Here is a 23,459-nt window from a genome sequence, read left to right as displayed (position 1 = left end):
TGGGTTGGGGCGGTTGGGAATGGCGCGCCCGAGCGGCGTCACGTGCGGCGGCGGCGGCGGTTGGGTTGGGACGGTTGGGAATGGCGCGCCCGAGCGGCGTCACGTGCGGCGGCGGTTGGGCGGTTGGGTTGGGACGGTTGGGAATGGCGTGCCCGAGCGGTGTCACGTGCGGCGGCGGTTGGGACGGTTGGGAATGGCGCGCCCGAGCGGCGTCACGTGCGGCGGCGGTTGGGTTGGGACGGTTGGGAATGGCGTGCCCGGGCGGCGTCACGTGCGGCGGCGGTTCGGTTGGGAATGGCGCGCCCGGGCGGCGGCCTGAGTGTGGCGGCAGGAGCGGTCGTGGCGGCAGCGATGCTTCTCTCTACAGGTGCGGGCATGGGGGGGGGGGCATCACACGCAGGCTGCTGTAGAAGCAGTGTCCGTGACAACGCTTTTAGCCTCGGAGAACGTGAAAAAATTGGGAATAGACACAAAAATTCGGGTCAGGCATCATCTCTGGAGAGAAGGAATGGGTGATGTTTCCGGTCGAGAACCTTCTTCAGATCCAAACGTGATTTATTTGTACGCAGTGTCTTTAATTATAGCCACAGTGTTTTGGGGAACATGATTGTCAGTTCTGGTCCTGGATGGAGTGTTTGCAGCTCTGGGTGGACTGCTCCTGATCAGCCCATGAACTAGCAATGTTACAAAATTTTGAGATTTAAAAAATCAAGTCTGCAATTTATCCCACAATAAGTTTAATTTGACACCTAATTCACTTTCATATCTCAAGTAATAAAAAAGTTATGGCCATTTTCATACTCGGAAATTAGCACCTTGTTCCCTATTGATTTTCTATGGACATAACAAAAAAGCTGTGATCGTGGACAGTCAAAAGCACATAACCTTCTTAAAAATTAAGAGAACTGAATGAAATTTTCAGTTATCATAGATTGAACCATTCTGAAACAAATATAAAATAATCTAACTTGGATGACCTGAAATTAAAGCATATAATTAGTTAGTTACCCAATTGTAGCTAATTTCAAACTTCAATTTACTAGATCTAAACATCTATCCATTTCTTAATAAATGATTAACATTTTTAAATAGCCCAAGTGTCCAAATAATATTCACAAATAATTCACAATAAAACATTATTTTTAAATCTCATTTACATCAATTTATAGGCCAAATGGAAGGAATTTAGTGTTCAATTGCTGTAAATTAAAGTAAATTTAAATCGGCTTTCTAGTGGGTTCCTGTGAACGCGCTGGTTTAGAACGTTCACATTGCGCTGAATTTGTGCCCTCAAGTGCCCAGAAAAATACTGCGGGATATAAAGAGCCCAAAATGAACTACCCGCTAAAGAAAACTTTATATACAGGGTTATATACATGCCCCATTTAATGTAAAAATAAGGTACATACCTTTAATTGTTTGCTTTATAAAACCCTGGGGCTGCGAGAGGTTGCGAGTTTAGAGAGTGATTTTTAAACTACTCTAACTATTTTACAAGGCCATAAAAACTAATAATACCTTTTGCGACGGGGTCTTTCAGCGATTTTCCGTTAATGATTTACTAGGCTGAACATTTTCGATTGGAACAGCCTAGTAAAAATCGCGTTTTAAACCCGCCCCCTCTAAACAGCGCCAAAATCACACACAAGGGGTAGGGCAGATGCTCAACCACGATTCAGGTAGGTTTTGTAACATACCTACATGAACACCTACAAGAAGTGCGCATTCAGTAGACCATAACATGTGACAACAGCGCAATAAAACATCCAGCAGCTGAACTTGTGGGGGTACTTCCATTAAATGAGTACAAACACAAAAAGCTGGAGTAACTCAGCAAGTCAGGCAACATCTCTGGAGAGAAGGAATAGGTGACGTGATAACTTGGTTTCTTGGTCCTCCAAAATATTCCAAATGGAATTTAAACTGGAGGTGGAAACCCTTCCTCAGATGTCATCGATGCCTTTTCTCCAGATCCACTTTCCAGCTTAGTGGGTCTGGAGAAAACTCAATTCAGTATTGAGTACAGTATTACTGTACAAATGAGTACAGTATTAACATAGCTCATCGATGAGGGTCAACCAGTGGGGGGGACTATATGTGAGGAGTGGAGAAACGGGAAGATTGGAGGTGGCAAGAAGTAGGAATGTTACAAAATGTTGAGCATTAAAAAAAACCTTTAATATTTACCTAATTCACTTTCATATCTTCTGTATTAAAAAGGTTATGGTCATTTTCATACTAGGAAATTATCATCTTGTCCCCTATTGTTTTGTATTGACAACTCAAAAGCTGTGAACGAGGACAACGGCCGTTTTACACAGACATACATACAGATGGTGACGGCCACAATCCGATCTGTATGGTGGAAGTTTTTAGTCAGATATTTAGCATGAAAATAGTGATCACGGATAGACAATTACACAATACGGATAATGATCATGTTGCCGATATCAGGGCCTAATTAACTTATTTTGCATCATCAGATTAAAATTAAATCACACCAAAAACTAGGTAAGATGTTAAAGAAATGTCCTACATACCTTTTGTTTTAGCCTGAACTTGCGATCGTGATTTTGAAGGCCTTGAATTTGAGCCCCGACTTTCAAATCTAGCGATTCAATAGACCAGCAACGTGTTGAAAAAAACCACAAACGGATGACAGAATGGGATTTCCTCTACATCATAAGCTTGTTGTAAGAGTGCAGTTTACTCCCCCCCCCCCCCCCCCCACCCCCCCCCCCACCAAACCCCCCCCCCCCCCCCCCCCCCCCCCCCCCCCCCCCCACCAAACAGCCTCTCGAGTCCTGCGCACAGCAGCCGGCATATCTGGAGCGCCACTGATGGCAGGGATTGTAACAACACTACAAGAAGTCTGTCTGGTTATTCTAGTCCTAGTTGATGGAGTACATGTTTATTGATTAGTTTTTAAAGTTTGGAGCCTCCTAGAATTTGTCGCAATGTTTATTATAATCCAGATCTCCACTGCCTTAAATCTGCTTGTTTCGGTGACCGATGGCACATAATATTTAATGTTTTTAATTCTCCGTGCTTGATTGGGTGCAGGAGGAAGTTGTGCTAGACCCGTGGGGTGTTATAACTTTAAGCCATGCACATTCAAACTCTACCTCATCTGACTGGGATCTTATGACATTTTTGAGAGGCTAATTATGGAACGCATTAAATCCAGTCTACCCAGCAGCCTCAACCCACTGCAGTTCGCCTACGGCCACAACAGGTCCACGGATTATGCCATCGCCCTAGCCCTACACTCATCCCTGGAACACCTGGAGAAGAGAGACACCTATGTCAGACTCCTATTCATATACTACAGCTCTGCCTTTAACGCCATTATACCATCCAAACTCACAGGACTTTGGTGTTAGCACTCATCTCTGCAAATGGATCCTCGACTTCTTGACCAACAGACTACAATTAGTGAGGATAGGCAACTAATCATCCTCCACGATAATCCTCAATACTGGTGTTCCACAAAGCTACATTGTCGGCCCCCTTCTTTACTCCTTGTGCACCCACGACTGTGAAGCCATGTACAAGAATGATTAGAAAACAACACCGGATTGTGATATCAAAGGGGATCGAAAACCTTGTGTCGAGACAACAACCTTTCAATGTCAGCAAGCGATCGACTTCAGGAAGTGTACTGATACACATATCCCAGTTTGCATTGATGGCACCAAAGTAGAGATAGGTGAAAACTTCAAATTCCCTGGAGTCAATATCACCAACAACGTCTAAACCACCCATATTGAACCAACGATCTAGAAAACACACCGAAGCCTCTACTTCCTTATAAGGCTTATTAAGTTTAGCATAGCCCCTACAACTCTCAGCAACCTCTACAGGTGCACCACAGAAAGCATTTTATCAAGATGCATCACAGCTTGCATTAGGAACAGCTCCATCCATGACCGCAAGAAATTGCAGCAAATTGTTGACACAAGTCAGACCATCACACAAGCCAACCTCACTTCCATTGACTCCATTTATACCTCGCGCCTCTTCGGCAAGGCCAGTAGCATAATCAAGGACGAGTCACATTCTGGCCACTCCCTCTTCTCCCCTTTCCCACTGGCCAAAAGGTTCAGAAGTGTGAAAACACACACCTCCAGATTCAGGGACAGTTTCTTCCCAGCTGTTATCAGGCAATCATCCTACCACAACCAGAGAGCCAGTCCTGAACTACTATCTGCCTCTTTGGTGACCCTCAGACTATCCTTGACTGGACTTTGCTTGTTTTACCTTGCACTAAACGTAATTCCCTTATCATGTATCTATACACTGTAAATGGTTCGATTGTAATCATGTATTGTCTTTCCGTTGACTGGATAGCGCACAACAAAAGCTTTTCACTGTACCTCGGTACACGTGACACTAAACTAAACTAAACATGTCCCTGTATTGACTGCCCGTTTCCATCCATGGCACCCTTGTCACTGCAGTTGCCAAACTTCATTGAGGAGTGGACAATCTTTTAATGATTGATCCTGTTGGGGAAAGTAATTGTAGCATTATAGAATTTCACATTGAGTGTGAGAAATTTGGATCTGAAACTTAAGTGTTTTCGATTTAAAGGCATTAACAAAGGTTTGAAGGGAGATATGGGTGAAATGGAAAATGGATTTAAACATGATAGATAATTAGTGAAAACATATAAGCACTTGGTTTCTAACTTTACTAAAGATATCTGGTATTGTAAATTTAAAAAAAAATCAATTACACATTCATTACAATTTCTCCAGTAAACTTTGCAAATTTAATGCCAGCAGACCTGATACTGTGATTTCTTGGTCAGCGACAAGTGTAATCATGATGTAGATTATTCTGCATGTAAATTAAAACTCACATATGTGTCCTGTCCACTCTCGTGGAGATTTGTGTTGGTCATGCAATAAAAAACAGAAAATAATGAAAAACTTATTGGTGAATAGGATTAAAGAAAATCTCAAAGCATTTTATACCTGCAATAAAAATTAGGCTAACCAGAGAGAAGATAATCCTTCGCTCCATAGATGCTGCTGCACCCGCTGAGTTTCTCCAGCATTTTTGTGTACCAGAGAGAAGGTAAGACTGCTCAAGATAAAGGAGGGAAATTCTGCTTGGAGTCAGCAGATATAAGCAGATATTTTGTATCGTGATCAGAATCATAGTCACACAGCATGGAAACCAAGCCCTTCTGTTCAACTTGCCCACTGGCCAATATATCCCAGCTGCACTAATCCCACCTGCCTGTGTTTGGTCCCTATCCCTCCAAACCGGTCCTATCCATGTACCTGTCTAACTGTTTTTTAAAACGTTGGGATAGTCCCTGCCTCAAGTACCTCCTCCACACACACCACCTCCCTTTGTGTGAAAAAGTTACCCCTCAGATTCCTATTAAATCTTTTTCCCTTCACCTTAAATCTATGTCCTCTGGTCCTCGATTCCCCTACTCTGAGCAAGGTACTCTGTTTCTATTCCTCTCACGACTTTATACACCTCTATAAGATCACCCCTCATCCTCCTGTGCTCCCAAGGAATAGTCCCAGCCTCAACCTTCTCCATAGCTCAGACCCTCGAGTCCTGGCAACATCCTTGTAAATCTCTGAACCCTTTCCAACAACAACATCTTTCCTATAACATGGTGCCCAGAAATGAACATAATACTTTAAATGTGGCCTCAGCAACGTCTTATATAACTGCAACATGACCTCCCAACTTCTATGCTCCGAGTTGAGGTTATCCCATTTCTTTGAATGGATACCAATATTTGCCAAACACTGAACTTAAACTAACAAATCTGCAATTGCTTGGTTAATCCAGCCCTCTCCTTAATTGTTTTGGGAGGAAGACCTTTTTACCATACATCCATTTGTTGACAAATATTCTAAACCTCAAAGGTAGAGCATTCAGTGACACCAGTCACATATAAATAAGTTGTAGTTAACCACAGACAACTGTATATTCTAAGAGAACTGGCAGTTTGAACATGGGAAGCAGTATCTCACTTTCCAGAGAATTATGTAAAATCAGGAATGCTGTGAATGGCCATGAATGCTCAATCAATAGTCATTCTCCTACTTGAGCATCCTGGCTTTTGCAGCACTCAACCCAAGGGATGTTGAGTAATAGAGTGTGAACAAACTAACTAGAAATGTGCTTACCTGTGCACAGAGGTTGCTTGAACAAAGGAGTGTAAGAAGATAACTGCAGGTAGCCAAAAATAAACTGGTTTTCAGCCACAAAAGAGATGCCAAAGATTTGCCTCAAGTTAGAGGTGAAGATATAATTGGCATGTGGCCCACATTATATAATGGAGATTTGGCTTATGGCAACAATGACAATACACAGATCAGGTATCCCAGATTGGTGGAAAAGGCAGAGATTATCATCCAAACTACCATAAAGTTTAGCTTAGAGATACAATGTGGAAACAGGCCCTTCAGCCCACCAATTCCACACCAACTTTTGATCGCCTGTACGCTAGTTCTATGTTATCCCACTTTTGCATTTTCTACACTCGGGGCAATTTACAGAAGCCAATTAACCTATAAACATGTATGTCTTTGGAATGTGCAAGGAAATTTGGAGAAAAGCCATGCAGTCACACGGAGTACGTACAAACTTCGCACAGACTACACCCATAGTCAGGAATGAACCTGGATCTCTGGCGCTGTAAGGCAGCACCTCTACCGCTGCGCCAGAAGCTCCTTGTTTGACACAAGCAGACATTTACCACAATACCTGCAGTCAGAATATCGCAGCTTCACAACAGCCCCCTAGAGAACTTCAACTAGATTTGAAGAACAATCTGTCATTCCAAGCACTTTAAATCTTGAGATTAAGTAAAGCACATACTAAATGGATGGTAATTTGCATTAGTGGAAGGATATGACATGTAATTTTTAGTATTACTTTAAGAACTGTAATGTTTATTCTGCATTGATACATTGTTTTAATGAAGATCTTGTCATAAAGTTTGTCTGTTTTTGTAGAGATGGCTATTCCTAGAAATACTGACATGTTATATGTTTCCTTTTATAAATGTTTCCTTTTATAAATAACCTGTATTACTTTAAAGCAGGGGCTATTCTGAGCATTTTCACTGAGATGTTTATTTGTTTCTTTATGCAGATGGTATTAATTGCCCAGGGGATCCCAACTGGCACATTTTTAAAGATCACTGTTACCTTTGGAGTACTACTTTCACTGCTACTTGGGAAAAAGCACTAGATGTCTGTAGGGCTTATAGAGGCACTGAATTACTCTACCTGGACACCATAGAAGAAAAGGTAAATATAAAAATGAGCAGTTGAATATCTGATTCCCCCCCCCCCCCCCCCCCCCCTCCCTCCCTCCCTCCCAAGATGGCGCCGTGTGCAGCAGCCTTGCCAGCAGCTCGTGTGTTTCTTTGGACTTTTTGTTGTTTCCAGAGTGCCTGAATGTATGTCTCCTGGTGTGTCTTCTGTGGAGAGGGGGGGGGGGGGGGGGAATAGGGGAATTTTAACAATTTTTTTAATAGGATACAATAAAATCTATCGTACATAGTGGTTTTGTCTTAGCCACTGTTTAGATGATGTTGTTGATTAAAAAAACAGGTGTGTAACTCGTGTGGGGAAGCTGATAGCATATTTGCTTCTTCTGATGCCAAAATATCTCGCAAGAAAATATTCAGTGTCCTCAATAGAGGCATGGATTAGCTTTCCAAAATGTCTGTGAGTGGCAAACTGCCATGTAGGATTCCAGCAAGGATCCGATGTATGAAACTATGTCAAGTGTAACTTTCTCTTGTGACAGCTATTCATACCAATCTCAATCATGTCACAATCAAGTTTATGGACATGCTCTCATCATATAGTTTCCTCAGACCAGTCAGGGTTGACTGTTTAAAAGGAAGAGAATTCAACTTTTAAATTGAATTATTTTACAACAGAATTGGTTCACAAGGGAAGCCGCTGGAGTTTATTGGACTGGACTCAATGATCGTGAAGCTGAATCTGATTTTCACTGGACAACAAATGATCCTTTGAATGTTGTCCTGATTCCGTGAGTTTGTTACTGTTATTATAATTGTTGCTTTATCCATTTATTTTTAATTCAATGGTTAGATAGGAGCAGAGTAACAACAAAAGAACCAGATTGTCTGAAATGACGCAATTACTTGAAGTTGTGCGTTCATTAATTTGTTGCCTACTTCCAAACTGGTACTAAACTGATATCACGGATTTCCTGTAAACCTTTGATGTTAAGATTCTTAAAGCCCTGTCCCACTGTACGAGTTCATTCAAAGAGTTCTCCCGAGTTTGCCTTGATTCGAACTCGGAGATTTACGGTAATGGCCACTCGTCGGTACTCGGGGCTCTCGTGTGAAAAAAAACTCCTGGTGAGAAAAAACGTAGACATTTTTCAATGTTGAAAAATCTTCACGAGTCTTCCCGAGCTTACCTGCCGTTAGCGAGTCTTCCCGAGTACCTGCCGTTAGCGTTCCATACGCTAAGAGACGTCCCCAAGCTCCGACGTACCCGCTACGTTCACTCTCCGTGCTTACAATGAGTTTTTTTTTTTTTAAACTCGGGAGAGCTCTTCAATGAACTCGCATCGTGGGACAGGGCCATAATTCTTGTTATCTACTCTTCCTGTTGCCATGGCTAGTCCTACTATTCAGCACCTGGCCCATATCCCTCCAAACTATTATTATCTGAGCTCCTATCCAAGTATCCTCTAAATGTTAAAATTCTACTTGCTCTACTACTTTTCTGCCAGCTTGTTCCATGTATGCACACTCGCTCAGGGCCTTTTAAATCTTTCCCTTCTCACCTTAAAACATGACTTTTTCACTCCCCTACCCCGGGGAAAAGATTTGACTGTTCACCTTATCTATGTTCCACATGATTTTATATATTTCTGCATAGCCCTTAGCAACCTGCACACCAGGACAAAAAAGATCCAGCCTCTCCTTACAACTCACCCTCCAGCCCCGGTAACCACCTCGAAAATCCTTTTTAAACCCATTTCAATTAAAGCAATTCAAGAGAAGCTTGGTTTTATACAGTACCTTTCAGGTCCTCCAATTGTCCCAAACCATTAGTTACTCCAGCTTTTTGGGTCTATCTTTGGTTTAAACCAGCATCTGCAGTTCCTTCTTACACATTTCGTCTGAAGAAGGCCCTCGACCTGAACTCTCCGGAGTTGCTACCTGTCCCGCTGAGTAACTCCAGCTTTTTGTGCCTATCTTCGGTTTAAACCCAATGTAAATGTAAATACTTTAGTTTAATTTAGAGATATGTCAAGGAAAAGGGTCCTTCAGCCCACTGAGTCCATGCTGAACATCAATCACCTACCTGTTCATGCTAGTTCTATGTTATCCTATTTTTTCATCCACTCTCTACACACTAGAGGTAAATTACAGAGGCCAATTAACCTATAAACCCACATGTCTATGGGATGTAGGAGGAAACTGGAGTAAACCCACGTGGTCACAGGGAAAATGCGCAAACTCCACACAGACAGCACGCCAGATCAGGATCGAACCCGACACTATGAGACTGCAGTTCTACCAGCTTCGCCACTGTGTCGCCTTATCACTGTGATAAATATCTCTTTATAGTCATTATCAAATAATGCATAAATACTTATCAGTTAATTCTAGTTTTAATTTTAATCCATTCATGTTTTATGCATTGAAGATATTTCAGAATAGATCTTCAGAGGGGAGACCTAAAAGACTGTGTTCAAATGGATACTAAGTCTGGGCTGTTAACAGACATTCAGTGCTCAGTAGAAAATCATTTTGTTTGTAAATCAATGAAGGGTAAGTAAATGAGAATTGGCAAACATTGCGCAGGGGTAATTTGACTGAAGATCCATTTGTAGCAAAATATGTTAATAGTAGGATGTAAACATAAGTGACTTAAAATGCAAGGATCTGGAGCAAATTCAAACCTATTGAAAGAACAGCGGGTCAAGCAGCATCTGTAGATGCAAAGGAGTGGTCGATATCGTGGGTTGTGACCATGCATCAGACTGAGAATGTGGAGAGGTTAGCCAGTGTATGGAAGGGAGGTGAGAGACAGATGCTAGTAGTCATAGATGCAACCATAAGGTGGGAGAAGAGGGAAAGAGAAATTAACACATGGAGCCAGGTAGGAAGGGGAAGAGGGAGTGCTGAAACTGAGGCCACTAGGTGATATGTGATAGAAGAGAAAGGCCTCCCTACACCTTTTGCTTACCACTGTTCACGGCCCTAAAACGCCTTTCCAGATGAATCAGAGATTCACAAGCTCACAAGATTTACTTCGAACTATGTACCTTTCAGATATGGACTGGTTTCAGAAAAAAGGGAGCTTGGGGCTGACATTAAAACCTCCATATGATTACCCTTCAAAAACTAATCTGAATGCAGCCAAACGTGAATGCTTGCAGCAAGGAAGGGCATGCACTGGAATACTGGAGACCTGGAGACCCAAAGTGTTTTATCTTCTTGATGCCTCAGCCATTTTCACCTTCAATCGTTATTCGACCATCTATACCCCGGCAGGTAAAAAAATCATCTGTTTATACCTAATTTGTCCTTAAGTTTGTTTATCCCTCAAGTGCCTATCTGATTCACTTTGAAAGCCATGATTGATATTGTTCCACTATCCTTGCAAGTAGAGAACTTGTATCCATGGATTGATCCAGTCTTGCTGAGATTTTCCAGCATCATCATCAGTCAGACTGGGTGTAAGATATGAGAACTGATTGATTGAAATGGGGTTTGTAGGGTACAGATAGAGGAACAATGGGGGAAGGTAGGCTTCTTTTCTTACTTAAATGTATTACTTTAATTTATTCTTTTTATTCATCCATTATAATGTTTTAAACATTAATTAACTCATAGAAACATAGAAAATAGGTGCAGGAGTAGGCTATTCGGCCTTTCGAGCCTGCACCGCCATTCAATATGATCATGGCAGATCATCCAACTCAGTACCCTGTACCTGCCTTCTCTCCATACCCTCTGATCCCTTTAGCCACAAGGGCCACATCTAACTCCCTCTTAAATATAGCCAATGAACTGGCCTCAACAGTTGCAGAGAACTGTGGCAAAGAATTCCAGAGATTCACCACTGTGTGAAAAATGTTTTTCTCATCTCAGTCCTAAATGATATCCCCTTTATACTTAAACTGTGACCCCTTGTTTTGGCTTTCCCCAACATCAGGAACAATCTTCCTGCATCTAGCCTACCCAAAGTTTCTATAAGATCCCCCCTCAATCTTCTAAATTCTAGCCAGTACAAGCCGAGTCTATCCAGTCTTTTTTCATATGAAAGTCCTGACATCCCATTAATCAATCTGGTGAACCTTCTCTGTACTACCCATATGGCAAGAATGTCCTTCCTCAGATTAGGAGACCAAAACTGTACGCAATACTCTAGGTGTGGTCTCACCAAGACCCTGTACAACTGCAGTAGAACCTCCCTGCTCCTATACTCAACTCCTTTTGCTATGAATGCTAACATACCATTCGCTTTCTTCACTGCCTGCTGCACCTGCATGCCTACTTTCAATGACTGGTGTACCATGATACCCAGGTCTCGTTGCATCTCCCCTATTCCTAATCGGCCACTATTCAGATAATAGTCTACTCTCCTGTTTTTACCACCAAAGTGGATAACCTCACATTTATCCACATTATACTGCATCTGCCATGCATTTGCCCACTCACCCAGCCTATCCAAGTCACCTTGCAGCCTCCTAGCATCCTCCTCACAGCAAACACTGCCCCCCAGCTTCGTGTCATCCGCAAACTTGGAGATGTTGCATTCAATTCCCTCGTCCAAATCATTAATATTATTTGTTATTCTCATTAATTTCTCATTAATGGCCCTGACCACGGGTGAACAAGGAGGAGGCCTGACTGAACTTTGCGCCTTCCACCACAGTGAAGAATCCTGTGGTGAATGTTTGTTAAATCGTATTGTGTATTGTGTGTTCTTTTTTAATTGTACCGCTGCTGGCAAATTCATTTCACTGCACCTTTGGGTGTATGTGACGAATAAAATTGACTTTGACTTTGATTTTTACTGTCGGAAAGATTTAACTAAACAGCTGACATTTCTGACTGGGGGGAAAGCTCTAGCCTTGGGGTGGTTCAGGAATGTTTTGGGAATGCATCCTTGGCATTGTGGGAAGCTCAGGGTGAGTATGAGCAAGGGGGGTAGTGGTATAAATGAACTGTGAAAATATGTGGCCGTGTTAGGGTTGCAGAATTTATCTGTAAAGATTTGATGGGCAAAATACTAATCTTAGTTACAGCATTATTTTCAGGCCATTCGGGTCTCATTTGTAGCAGAAATTTATACTGGAACTGTATTTTTATCAATGGTCAATGGAATAATACACATATTCCCTTTTTAAAGAAATGAATAACTTAAGAATAACATTCAGATTTTATGGAGAATTTTAAATTAAGATTTTTTTTATTGTGTTAGTTGCTCAAGTAAATAAATTAATAATTTGGCTGACCAAAATGATAAAAGGTGAAAAAAGTGAAATTCAAATAATGGTTTTGCTAATGAAGAAAATGTAAGGGTGTTTGAGAAAAGATGACAATATTCTTTTTTATAATAATTATTTTCTAATTTTTATCTCCAGAGTTGTTTAATTTTGTTCTTCACTATGACACTGATTGCTTTACAGTATGCGTTTCAGAATTTCCTGGACCAATATGTGGCCATGAGGATCAATTGTGTAATTGCATTGGGATTGTAAAAACTTCATTTACTGAAGGTATGATTGCTGATATATTTATTCTTTTTAAATCAATTAATAGATCGTGAACATTTGTAGAAATGTTATATAAATATAAGAAAGCAAATATTCATTGAATTGCATGTATCTCTTTTTTCATAGTGTGTGGTATTTCTGTGAAAAATTGCCAGGACCTATGTGCCAGAAAGAAGGATGGCACAGATTGTTCCAAGTGTATTCCAGTTTGTCCAGGTTAGTATCCCATGAAGTGAGTTCTGTGTCTCCAATATTTGATTAATAAAAGGTGATCAGTAAATAAGGGATTATTCTGAAAAGAGCGTACAGAATTCATTGTGCGACTAGTTTCAGTTCATTAACAACAGGAAATGTCATATTGTAGTACTCCAAAATGTATAATAAGTTTTCCCGCTTGCTTAGAAATCTGTATTATGTGTATGGAAGCCTTGCTTCTCAATATTGTTAATATTGTCTTTGCGGAAATCCATTCCCTCCCCTAACTCGAATTGGAAATGTGCAATGCCAAGTCATTATTCTAATGGTAATGTCTTCCTTCTCAACTTGACTAAAAGCAAGAATGAAAAAACCTGATCATAGGAAGGATTCAGAAATCTTAAATCGGTATATTGCAGCAATTATGTAAAAAACTGACCATAATAGATTTCAATCCCCAAATCTCAGATCCTAGTAACAGTAGTACTCTGAAATGAGAAGAGAAATAATTAAGATTAAAATTGAGCCCGATTGTATTTTAAGATTGGAAAACGTAAATGTGAATTTCAGTAGATTTTTTTGAGACAATGAAATAAAATGCCAACTAACTAAATAGTCTTCACCTTCCCCTGCATGGATATCATAAATAAAAGAAAGAGATTAGTTAAAACAAATGTAGGTCCCTTGCAGTCAGAAACAGGTGAGTTGATCATGGGGAACCAGGATATGGCGGACCAATTGAATAACTACTTTGGTTCCGTCTTCACTAAGGAAGACATAAATAATCTGCCGGAAATAGCAGGGGCCCGCGGGTCAAAGGAGTTGGAGGAATTGAGTGAAATCCAGGTTAGTCGGGAAGTGGTGTTGGGTAAATTGAATGGATTAAAGGCCGATAAATCCCCAGGGCCAGATAGGCTGCATCCCAGAGTACTTAAGGAAGTAGCTCCAGAAATAGTGGATGAATTAGTAATAATCTTTCAAAACTCTTTAGATTCTGGAGTAGTTCCAGAGGATTGGCGGGTAGCAAACGTAACCCCACTTTTTAAGAAGGGAGGGAGAGAGAAAACGGGGAATTACAGACCAGTTAGTCTAACATCGGTAGTGGGGAAACTGCTAGAGTCAGTTATTGAAGATGGGATAGCAGCACATTTGGAAAGTGGTGAAATCATTGGACAAAGTCAGCATGGATTTACGAAAGGTAAATCATGTCTGACGAATCTTATAGAATTTTTCGAGGATGTAACTAGTAGCGTGGATAGGGGAGAACCAGTGGATGTGGTTTATCTGGACTTCCAGAAGGCTTTCGACAAGGTCCCACATAAGAGATTAGTATACAAACTTAAAGCACACGGCATTGGGGGTTCAGTATTGATGTGGATAGAGAACTGGCTGGCAAACAGGAAGCAAAGAGTAGGAGTAAACGGGTCCTTTTCACAATGGCAGGCAGTGACTAGTGGGGTACCGCAAGGCTCAGTACTGGGACCCCAGCTATTTACAATATATATTAATGATCTGGATGAGGGAATTGAAGGCAATATCTCCAAGTTTGCGGATGACACTAAGCTGGGGGGCAGTGTTAGGTGTGAGGAGGATGCTAGGAGACTGCAAGGTGACTTGGATAGGCTGGGCGAGTGGGCAAATGTTTGGCAGATGCAGTATAATGTGGATAAATGTGAGGTTATCCATTTTGGTGGCAAAAACGAGAAAGCAGACTATTATCTAAATGGTGGCCGATTGGGAAAGGGGGAGATGCAGCGAGACCTGGGTGTCATGGTACACCAGTCATTGAAGGTAGGCATGCAGGTGCAGCAGGCAGTAAAGAAAGCGAATGGTATGTTGGCTTTCATAACAAGAGGATTTGAGTATAGGAGCAGGGAGGTTCTACTGCAGTTGTACAGGGTCTTGGTGAGACCACACCTGGAGTATTGCGTGCAGTTTTGGTCTCCAAATCTGAGGAAGGACATTATTGCCATAGAGGGAGTGCAGAGAAGGTTCACCAGACTGATTCCTGGGATGTCAGGACTGTCTTATGAAGAAAGACTGGATAGACTTGGTTTATACTCTCTAGAATTTAGAAGATTGAGAGGGGATCTTATAGAAACTTACAAAATTCTTAAGGGGTTGGACAGGCTAGATGCAGGAAGATTGTTCCCGATGTTAGGGAAGTCCAGGACAAGGGGTCACAGCTTAAGGATAAAGGGGAAATCCTTTAAAAACCGAGATGAGAAGAACTTTTTTCACACAGAGAGTGGTGAATCTCTGGAACTCTCTGCCACAGAGGGTAGTTGAGGCCAGTTCATTAGCTATATTTAAGAGGGAGTTAGATGTGGCCCTTGTGGCCAAGGGGATCAGAGGGTATGGAGAGAAGGCAGGTACGGGATACTGAGTTGATGATCAGTCATGATCATATTGAATGGCGGTGCAGGCTTGAAGGGCCGAATGGCCTACTCCTGCACCTAATTTCTATGTTCTATGTTTCTATGTTTCACTGTATCTCAGTATCTCACTGTGTCACGTAACAATATGTCAATATCAATTTAAGAAGATTCATAGATTATTCACTATCATTCCAGAGAGGGTGTTTTTAGCTTTTTATTCAATCCTTTTATTTTGTAATAACAGATTGTACAGAACCATGTATCAGAGTGTAGGTGGGTGAAAACAGAGTGAAACCTCAAAAAGCACACGACTGTAATGAAAAGGAACTAATTATGTGATTTGAAGATAGACATAAAATTCTGGGGTAAATCAACAGGCTAAGCAGCGTCTCTGGAGAAAAGGAATAGGAGAATGAAAAAAGGAATCGGACTGAAGAAGGGTCTCGTTCTGAAATGTAACTTATTCCCTTTCTCCAGAGAAGCTGCCTGACCCGCTAAATTACTCCAGCATATTGTGTCTTCAGTGTAAATTAGCATTGCAGTTCCTTTCTTATGTGATTTACTTTGTTTTCCTTCTCAGATAATGCAGAAGAGGTATTTAGTATGAAAGAGGCTTCAGTAATAATGATGGCAAAGGAGAGGATATTTGATGGCGCTTCTATTCTAACTGTCAATGACCAGAATTTCCTTGATGGATTTAAAGTATTTTACAAAACAAAATGATTTAATCTTGTCTGTTTCAATCACAGTAAGTTTGATTGATTTTAAAATACTGTATTTTAACAATTATGGTGAAAAGTAGTTAACAATGCTCAGAACAGTGAAATAATTGATATAGCTCCTGCACCTGAAACATCCACATGTACATTGAACTTCACTGCATGCAGGGAACTCGTGTGAGTTTGAGTTTTTCAAAGATGTGGATAACTTAAGGTAAGTGGCTGCATGCCTGGAATAAATGAATGATTTAAAATCTGGTATTGCACAGCACATAATGATAAATCGGGGCATACTCACAAGAAAAAACAACTTGGTCTTAATTTATCAATGCTCGTTTTTTAAGCTGTTGCAGAGGGATGGGAATGAGTGGGAACCTTTAGGTTGGTAACCGCTGATGAGTTTATTTCAAGGTCATAAAGATTGTGGATAGATAACACAAAATTATACTCAGATATAAAAATAAGATTTGTGAAAATAATAAAAGCTATTTAGCAATATTCAGTGTTCTGAGTGCTCCCTAGTAGAAATTTGGCAGAAGCTGAGAGTCATGTTGGGAGCTTCAGTCTTCTGTGTTAGAGAGGATGTTGCATTCATTATAAACTAAATATGGGGAAAATATAATGGGATCAACATAAATGGGTCTTGCTGTGCAAAGCAATAGCCATATTTTCTCAGCCCAGAGCTAAACCTATCTTCAGCCGCATTGAATTGTTTTTAGTGCTGTGAGAAACAAATAGGAGCAGGTTATTTAACCCATTTGCAGGTAGGTCACAGTTCATTATGTGAAGGAAGCTTTAATCGCCTTGTTTTCACTTTATTACTAAATCTAAATAAGTAACTAATCTTTTTGTGATTTAGGAATATGCAGAAAATTCGATTTGAAGATGAACGTGGCACAAACATCTATTAGACTTCAAAGAATAATGCCAAAACTTACCATTTCTGGTATTTCTTCAGAAAGCTGTTTTAATTCTAAGGTCATCCGTTGATGGGTTTATCTGTTTACTGAAAATAACATACTATTATTTATTATTTAATACACAAAAACTCTGATAGGGTGCTTTCCAACTATTTGTGAATCCCAGTGGTTGGGCATCAGGCTCAGCCGGTGATGTCTGCCATACTTTCAGTTAACAAGGGCCGTAGTTTCCATGTTCTCTGAACTCTCATGTTCCGGTGGATGCCCTCAGTTCCCTTGACCCCTTTGCACTCAATGGGGATTGGGTGATCACCCTCACTTTCCATCCATGGGGGGCCCAGTTCCTAGGCTCCCTTTTCACTCACCTGTGTCCCGATTTCCATTATCCCCTGAAACTTAACCTTGTTTATTGGAAGATGTAAAATACGGAATATTATCTTAAACGGTGCATTAAAAGTGTATTGGAGTATTAATTGAAAAAGCATTCAGTGGTCTGGAAAATCTGCCAATTCAGCACGACTAAAGTCCTGAGTCTGCCAGGTCATTAACGTTGTACTGTATATTTTCTTCCTTAAGCTTTCCTGAACATTTGTTCACAATACACAGTTGATTTTTTTTTAGTTTCACTCAAAAATAAATGCTTTTGAAAATCCCTGGCTCCTGATGTGATTCACATTGTAGAGCAATACCATTTGTTACAGAAATCTTCTAGAAATGCTATGATGTGTGCCCAAACAGCAGAAATGCTAGTTCAGAAATATTCATTGGAAAAAATCACCTGGTATCTGATTTGTCATGCAAATCATGAATTGCTGCAAACAAAATGTACAAATAGATGATTTTGAAACCTTGAGGTCAGTTGCACTAGCTGTAATGAGGAATTTGGTCAATAAAAATGAATATTTAACAATTATCCACCAATATACACAAGCAACAGTATATCCACCAATATACTCAGAGCAACAAAGCAATCTAAAAACAAGGTAGAGAATAATGTACTAGCAGCTAAGAAAATTCTGTTTCGGCAATAATTGACTGAAAGCACGCCTGCCTTAGAAACAAAACAAATGCTGGAGACACTCAGGTCAGGTAGCATTTTAATAGGTAGCAGGAAATGCACCTATTGCTTTTCTCCAGATATGCTGCCTGACCCGCTGAGTTACTCCAGCATTTTGTGTCTATCTCAGGTAGCATTTTGGTCACTAATGGGTTTAATTCTTTAACTAGTTATCCTTCTGCCCTTACTATACATATATATTTTTTTGTGTTTTCCCTGATATTGTCTGCTGTCTCATTGCCTTCCCAATTTCCTTTTAAATACTCCCATACAATTTATATATTTCTCAAAGGCCTCCCTTGTTTTTAGTTCTCTGTATCTTTATGATCCATTTTTTTCCCTTTATACCTTAATCTCACTTGACATGGACTTTAGACATTTTGAATATAGAACAATATAACATAGGAAAAGGTCCTTTGTTGCATATTGTCTGCACTAAACAAGATGACAAATTAAAGAAACCCTTTCTGTGTGCACATGATCCATATCCCTCTGTACATTTATGTACATTTATGTGCCTATGTGAAGCCATTATCCTGTGCATATCCTATATCTCTCCTGGCAGTGCATCCCAGGTATTCTGTGCAACTTGCCCCATTCCTTTAAACTTGACCCTTCTTACCTTAAAGCTACGTTGTCTAGTATTTGACATTTCCTCCCTGGGGAAACGGTGATGACCGTGTGTCCAATCTTATCCTCATTATATAAACTTCTCCCGTCTCCCTCAGTCACTGATTGGCGAGAGAAAATAATCCACGTTTGTTCAGCCTTTCCTATAGCTAAAATCCTCTAATCCAGCCTCTTCTGCATCCTCTCCATAGCCTCCACATTCCTCCTGTAATGTGACGACCAGAATACCATATAAGATTTACTGTCCTTAACCTTTCACCCTCATGTGAATATGTTGGCCTTTATTATTATTTTAATATTATTATATGAAATTATTATTTCACTTTTGAATGTCTGCCAATTTGGGTGTAGAGCTGCCAGAAGGTAGCTGATCACAGTCTATATTTTCCAGGTCTTATCTAATTAAAATTAGTCTTCCCTGATGGCATTTCACTTTCTTCATCTTTCCCTGTAAATAAACAAATAACCATTTTATTACCAAGTGTTCTGCTGAACTAAAAGGTAAGCCCTTCTAAATATCCTGCATTCACCCTATAGGTTATCTTGAAGAACTATAAAACAAGGAAACCAATACTGCAACTTTGGCTGAAAGTAAACCTGAAGAAACATCTCATCGGTCTAGAATTTAAAAAAAATAAACATAAGGTTATATCTATCTTTAGTTGCCTCTACCAATATAGCTATGGTTAACATTTTCAATGCTAGCTTTCCAACTATTGGTAGTGCTAATAGTAAAGTTAAGATTTATTGGAAGCAAGATTTCTAGCTACTTTAGGAATAATTTTCACATGGTGTGCCTGAGAATAAGCCATTTGTGGAGTTAAAATGAAGGCAGCTTTTTTTTGATGCACTTGCCTTGATACCCAGGCTAACTGTAAGTGATATAATAACAATGTATCAGACCATGTTTGGGGCCCTTTCAATGATGCGACAATCCAATAACAGTCATCGGTCAACAATGCAATCTAATGTGTGAGTTTAATCGCTACTTGCATAGACTGAGCAATCACAAGTTCACCAAATGAGGTCGCTGGTGGGCAGGAACAGACTCAGAAAATGTGGGTCCAGATGAAACAGTAGTATACTTCAAAATTCCACAGAAACCCATGGACTGCCATATCTATGCCTGGTATCTTCCCCCTTCAGTCTTCCTGGATAGCAATTATGTCTGGATACACCACTATTTACTTGATAACCAGTAGCATTCCATTGTGGTCCCAGTGTTCACCTTCTGGACCTGAAATGCCATTCCTGAGGGTGATGCCATCTGAATCCGACTTTAATCCTTTGATTAAGTTAGAATTAACCCTGACTGCTAAAATGATATAGCCACGTAATGGTCAAGTTTGCTCTGACATCCTCATGGCATTTTAGTTCAATCTGATATGTGTTCTATAGGAATTATCAATGTTATCTGTTTTGCAGAACAGGAATCATTTTATATCAAAATAAGAATTATCCATGGACCATAAAGTCAAAGGTTCAAAATGTTTACATTGCAACATTACATAAATGACAAACGTCTTTTTAAATTATTTTTATTATTTCAGAATTGTTGAAAAAGTGTGTCCATTTTCAATACCATGCAATTTATCTACCCAGTTCTGAACCAAATGTACATGAATTAATGTAAACAATTTCAAATACTAAACATTACTCAAAACCAAGATACTGGAGATTCCAGATATCTGAAATAAAACAAAAAATGATGGAAATGTTCAGCAGATCAGGCAGCATCTGTGGGTGAAGAAAAATAGTTAATGGGTTGATAATCTTTCATCAGAACTAGGCAGACTGAGAAATGACTTAAAAATGAAACTAGTTTTGTTGTTTTGTTACAGAAACTGAAAAGCATGGCAGGTAGAACAGGCCATCAGATGGAGGCAGGCGGTGGTGCCAACTAAAAGAGGGTGGTAAAGAATTACCTCCTCTGTATTGGAAGATGAGGTACTGTTCTTTGAACTGGAATATACATGCCTGATTAACTGTGGTCGAAGAAAAAAAACCCATACTGGAAACACTGGTGTGGAAGATGATAGAACGGAGACAGATAAACAGAGTCCTTCTTGGAAGCAGGTAAGGAGGAAGTCTAATCAAAGTACAGTGGGAGACAAAGTTCTGACAAAACTTGGGCAACAACACCTCATCTTCCAACATCGCAATACAGCCTTCAGAAATTAATAGTGAACTACAATTTCACATAATTAGCCATTCCAGCCTTCTCTCTCACATCCCTAGTATTCAATGTTTTCCCCTTTTCTCCTCTGATTTCACTCATCTGCTATCTATTCCTCTTCCAGACTCACCTTAACTACCCTCTCTCAGCAAGCACCATCGCCACTTGTGTCATTCAAATTCTCATACCACGGAGCATCTCTTCTGTTCCACACTCCCCCTCTTTGCAATTTTTAGCTTATTTCCCTCTGATAAAAGTTAATTGACTGTGAACATGAATTGCTTTCCATTGATTTTGCATGCCCTACTGAGATATTCCAGCATGTTTTGTTTTATTGTACATTATCTACTTGCATGGTGAATAATACAGGTTGAATCATCTACAATGTCCTGCAACAGTGAGGATAAGTCCACTACAAGCATTTCTCAAACAAAACAAGTATGACATTGACTTCCCAGTGTTGACTTACAATCAGAAATTACCACTTTTCAATTCAAATATAAAAAATGATTTAATGTATTTCTAGTTCTCATCATGGAAAAATGGAATAATTTCTATCCTATTCACAAATATTTTGGCACTTGATCACATGGCAATTCCTAAGAGATTTTTATCCCCATATATATTAAAAAAAACCTGCAACATCCCTCTATACATTATTCTCCCAGGTGCAAATCATAACTAATTATTAGTTATGTATGAAGAAAATAAAATTTACAGTGGGAAGTTTACTGTGCAGATGAGAAGAAATGTGCTGCGTGTATAGAAGGCATGCAATTACTAATGCGTGTATAGCTCTGCAAGTAAATAACGGCAGTTTATATAAGTTGTTCTAATTTTATAAATATCCTTGGGCAAAGTCAGTCAATAACTATGCCTCATATCTACTCAGTTCTTCATGTCATAATTTTAAATAACTTATGAACTATAAAATAATGCACATAAATTTTGTTTAGGAAAAGATGAAAATAAACCACTGAATGGAGTTTTTGCTGTGCATTGAAGAGTATGGGTGATTTTGTTACTATGGTGTGGGATGTTTTCATTAACGTGCTCGAAAACGTGAAAGTACGATGTAGGATTTTAGATATTCTATTTCTTCTTCTCAATTCCATACCCAACTTCATCTCTTAATATTTTCTTTGCCATATTCATGAATAAAACTTTATAACCATGTAACCATATAACAATTACAGCACGGAAACAGGCCATCACGACCCTTCTAGTCCGTGCCGAACACGGACTAGAATTGTCAAAACAGAAATGGCTGTTCCGCTTAATTGTTTCCTCTCTGCAAGAGAAATTTAGTCAATCTCATTCCCCAGCTCTTTCCCTATGCACCTATAATGTTTTGCTCCCAAAAGTATCAATCCAGTTTTCTTTGAAAGTAACAGTTGAATCTTTTCCCACCACTCTCTCTGGTGGTGATTTTCGGATCACAGATTTTTAGCTTTGTGGAATCGAGAATCCTCCTCCTACCCCCAAGGTAATCTTACCCAATCGTTTCTGATTCTTGATGTCAATGTGAACAATTTAGCATTTCATTACTCTGATTAAGTCCTTCATAAATAATTTTTTTTCAATTCCTTGGAGCATATTATCAGCCCAATCCATGGATATACCAGGACCCCCCAAAATAATTAACATATTAAGAAAAAGCATTGGGTATCTTGGAGATTTCTGGACATCCATTCCTGCCTTCTTGCCAAAATATACATCTGGGCGACATCTCAAGAGTTTTGTTGCACACTTGTCCTTCCTGAGTGGGATTCTAAGATGTACTCCTTGCAGAATAACCAAATAGAGGATAACTCTATCGAAACTGCCAAAGGTTCCCTCAAAATACACAACATAGCACCAATAAACAAGCAAATATACATTTCAGAGCTTTATAATTAATAATTCTAATCTCCTGCCTTCTTTCAATGTTTGATGAGTAATTCTGGGAAATGATATTAACAGTGCATAGCTTAGGAAATCATGGTGATTGGATTGAAATCATGTTACTCTAGTTTAAATATATTAAATCTGTATGATGCTTAAGATGAAAGATCAGCAGACAAACATCATCTCACCGCTTCATCCAGAAAAACTGTGGTTGATAAAATCAGCACAAATTACTCAACAGAAAATTTCACTGGATTCCCAAACTGCACCTGCCCTTCTTTGGGAACAAGCACAGCAGTGGAGAGACTAAAATAATTCCACAAAAAGTTATATAGCCTTTTGATAGTTTTACACATACCACTGGTTGGCATATTGAAAGGAAGCCATGAGATATAGGGCGTATATGTTCAGATCCTGTTGGTAAATGTTGTCCGTTGAGTTGGAGTAACATTAAAACAATGAAAAGCAAAGTTATTAATGCATCACTTTTTTAGTTTGTTCCCAGACATTTGATGCCTGGATTTTACGTTAAAATATTGGTTGATTCATATAATTTAGTGTATTGTTGAAGTGAGTCTATAGTTATGTAGGCATGTTGTCAGCCTGTTTAGGCACTCTTTAGGTGTTGCAGTTTCCTCTGATACTGTGCATGGTATGGACTTTTCTTCATGCATCTCACACATTGATTTTTTAATCTTCTATTCTTAACCTTAACAAAAGAGTTGATATAAT

The 23,459-nt window shown here is 39.8% G+C and overlaps 2 protein-coding genes across 2 annotated transcripts in view; one reads left to right on the top strand and one right to left on the bottom strand.

The window, feature by feature from the left end:
• Nucleotides 1–174: 174 nt before the first annotated feature.
• On the top strand, nucleotides 175–19,868 carry LOC129712170 (uncharacterized). The gene is made up of 9 exons (XM_055660421.1): nucleotides 175–367; nucleotides 7,132–7,289; nucleotides 7,931–8,043; nucleotides 9,684–9,808; nucleotides 10,313–10,534; nucleotides 12,679–12,768; nucleotides 12,892–12,981; nucleotides 15,919–16,086; nucleotides 16,917–19,868. Exons 1-8 carry the CDS (start codon nucleotides 295–297, stop codon nucleotides 16,059–16,061), a joined length of 1,014 nt encoding a protein of 337 aa, XP_055516396.1. The 5' UTR covers nucleotides 175–294; the 3' UTR covers nucleotides 16,062–16,086; nucleotides 16,917–19,868.
• A 332-nt stretch (nucleotides 19,869–20,200) lies between these two features.
• grin1a (glutamate receptor, ionotropic, N-methyl D-aspartate 1a) overlaps nucleotides 20,201–23,459 on the bottom strand; it is a 63,637-nt gene continuing 60,378 nt past the window's right edge. The window contains exon 20 of the mRNA XM_055660416.1: nucleotides 20,201–20,401. Within this exon, the coding sequence (XP_055516391.1) occupies nucleotides 20,318–20,401 (84 nt within the window). The 3' untranslated portion in view covers nucleotides 20,201–20,317. The remainder of the gene's footprint in view (nucleotides 20,402–23,459) is intronic.

The sequence above is a fragment of the Leucoraja erinacea genome, chromosome 31 (genome assembly GCF_028641065.1).
Source record: "Leucoraja erinacea ecotype New England chromosome 31, Leri_hhj_1, whole genome shotgun sequence".
NCBI lineage: Eukaryota > Metazoa > Chordata > Chondrichthyes > Rajiformes > Rajidae > Leucoraja > Leucoraja erinaceus.
This window is presented reverse-complemented; position numbering and strand designations above follow the sequence as displayed.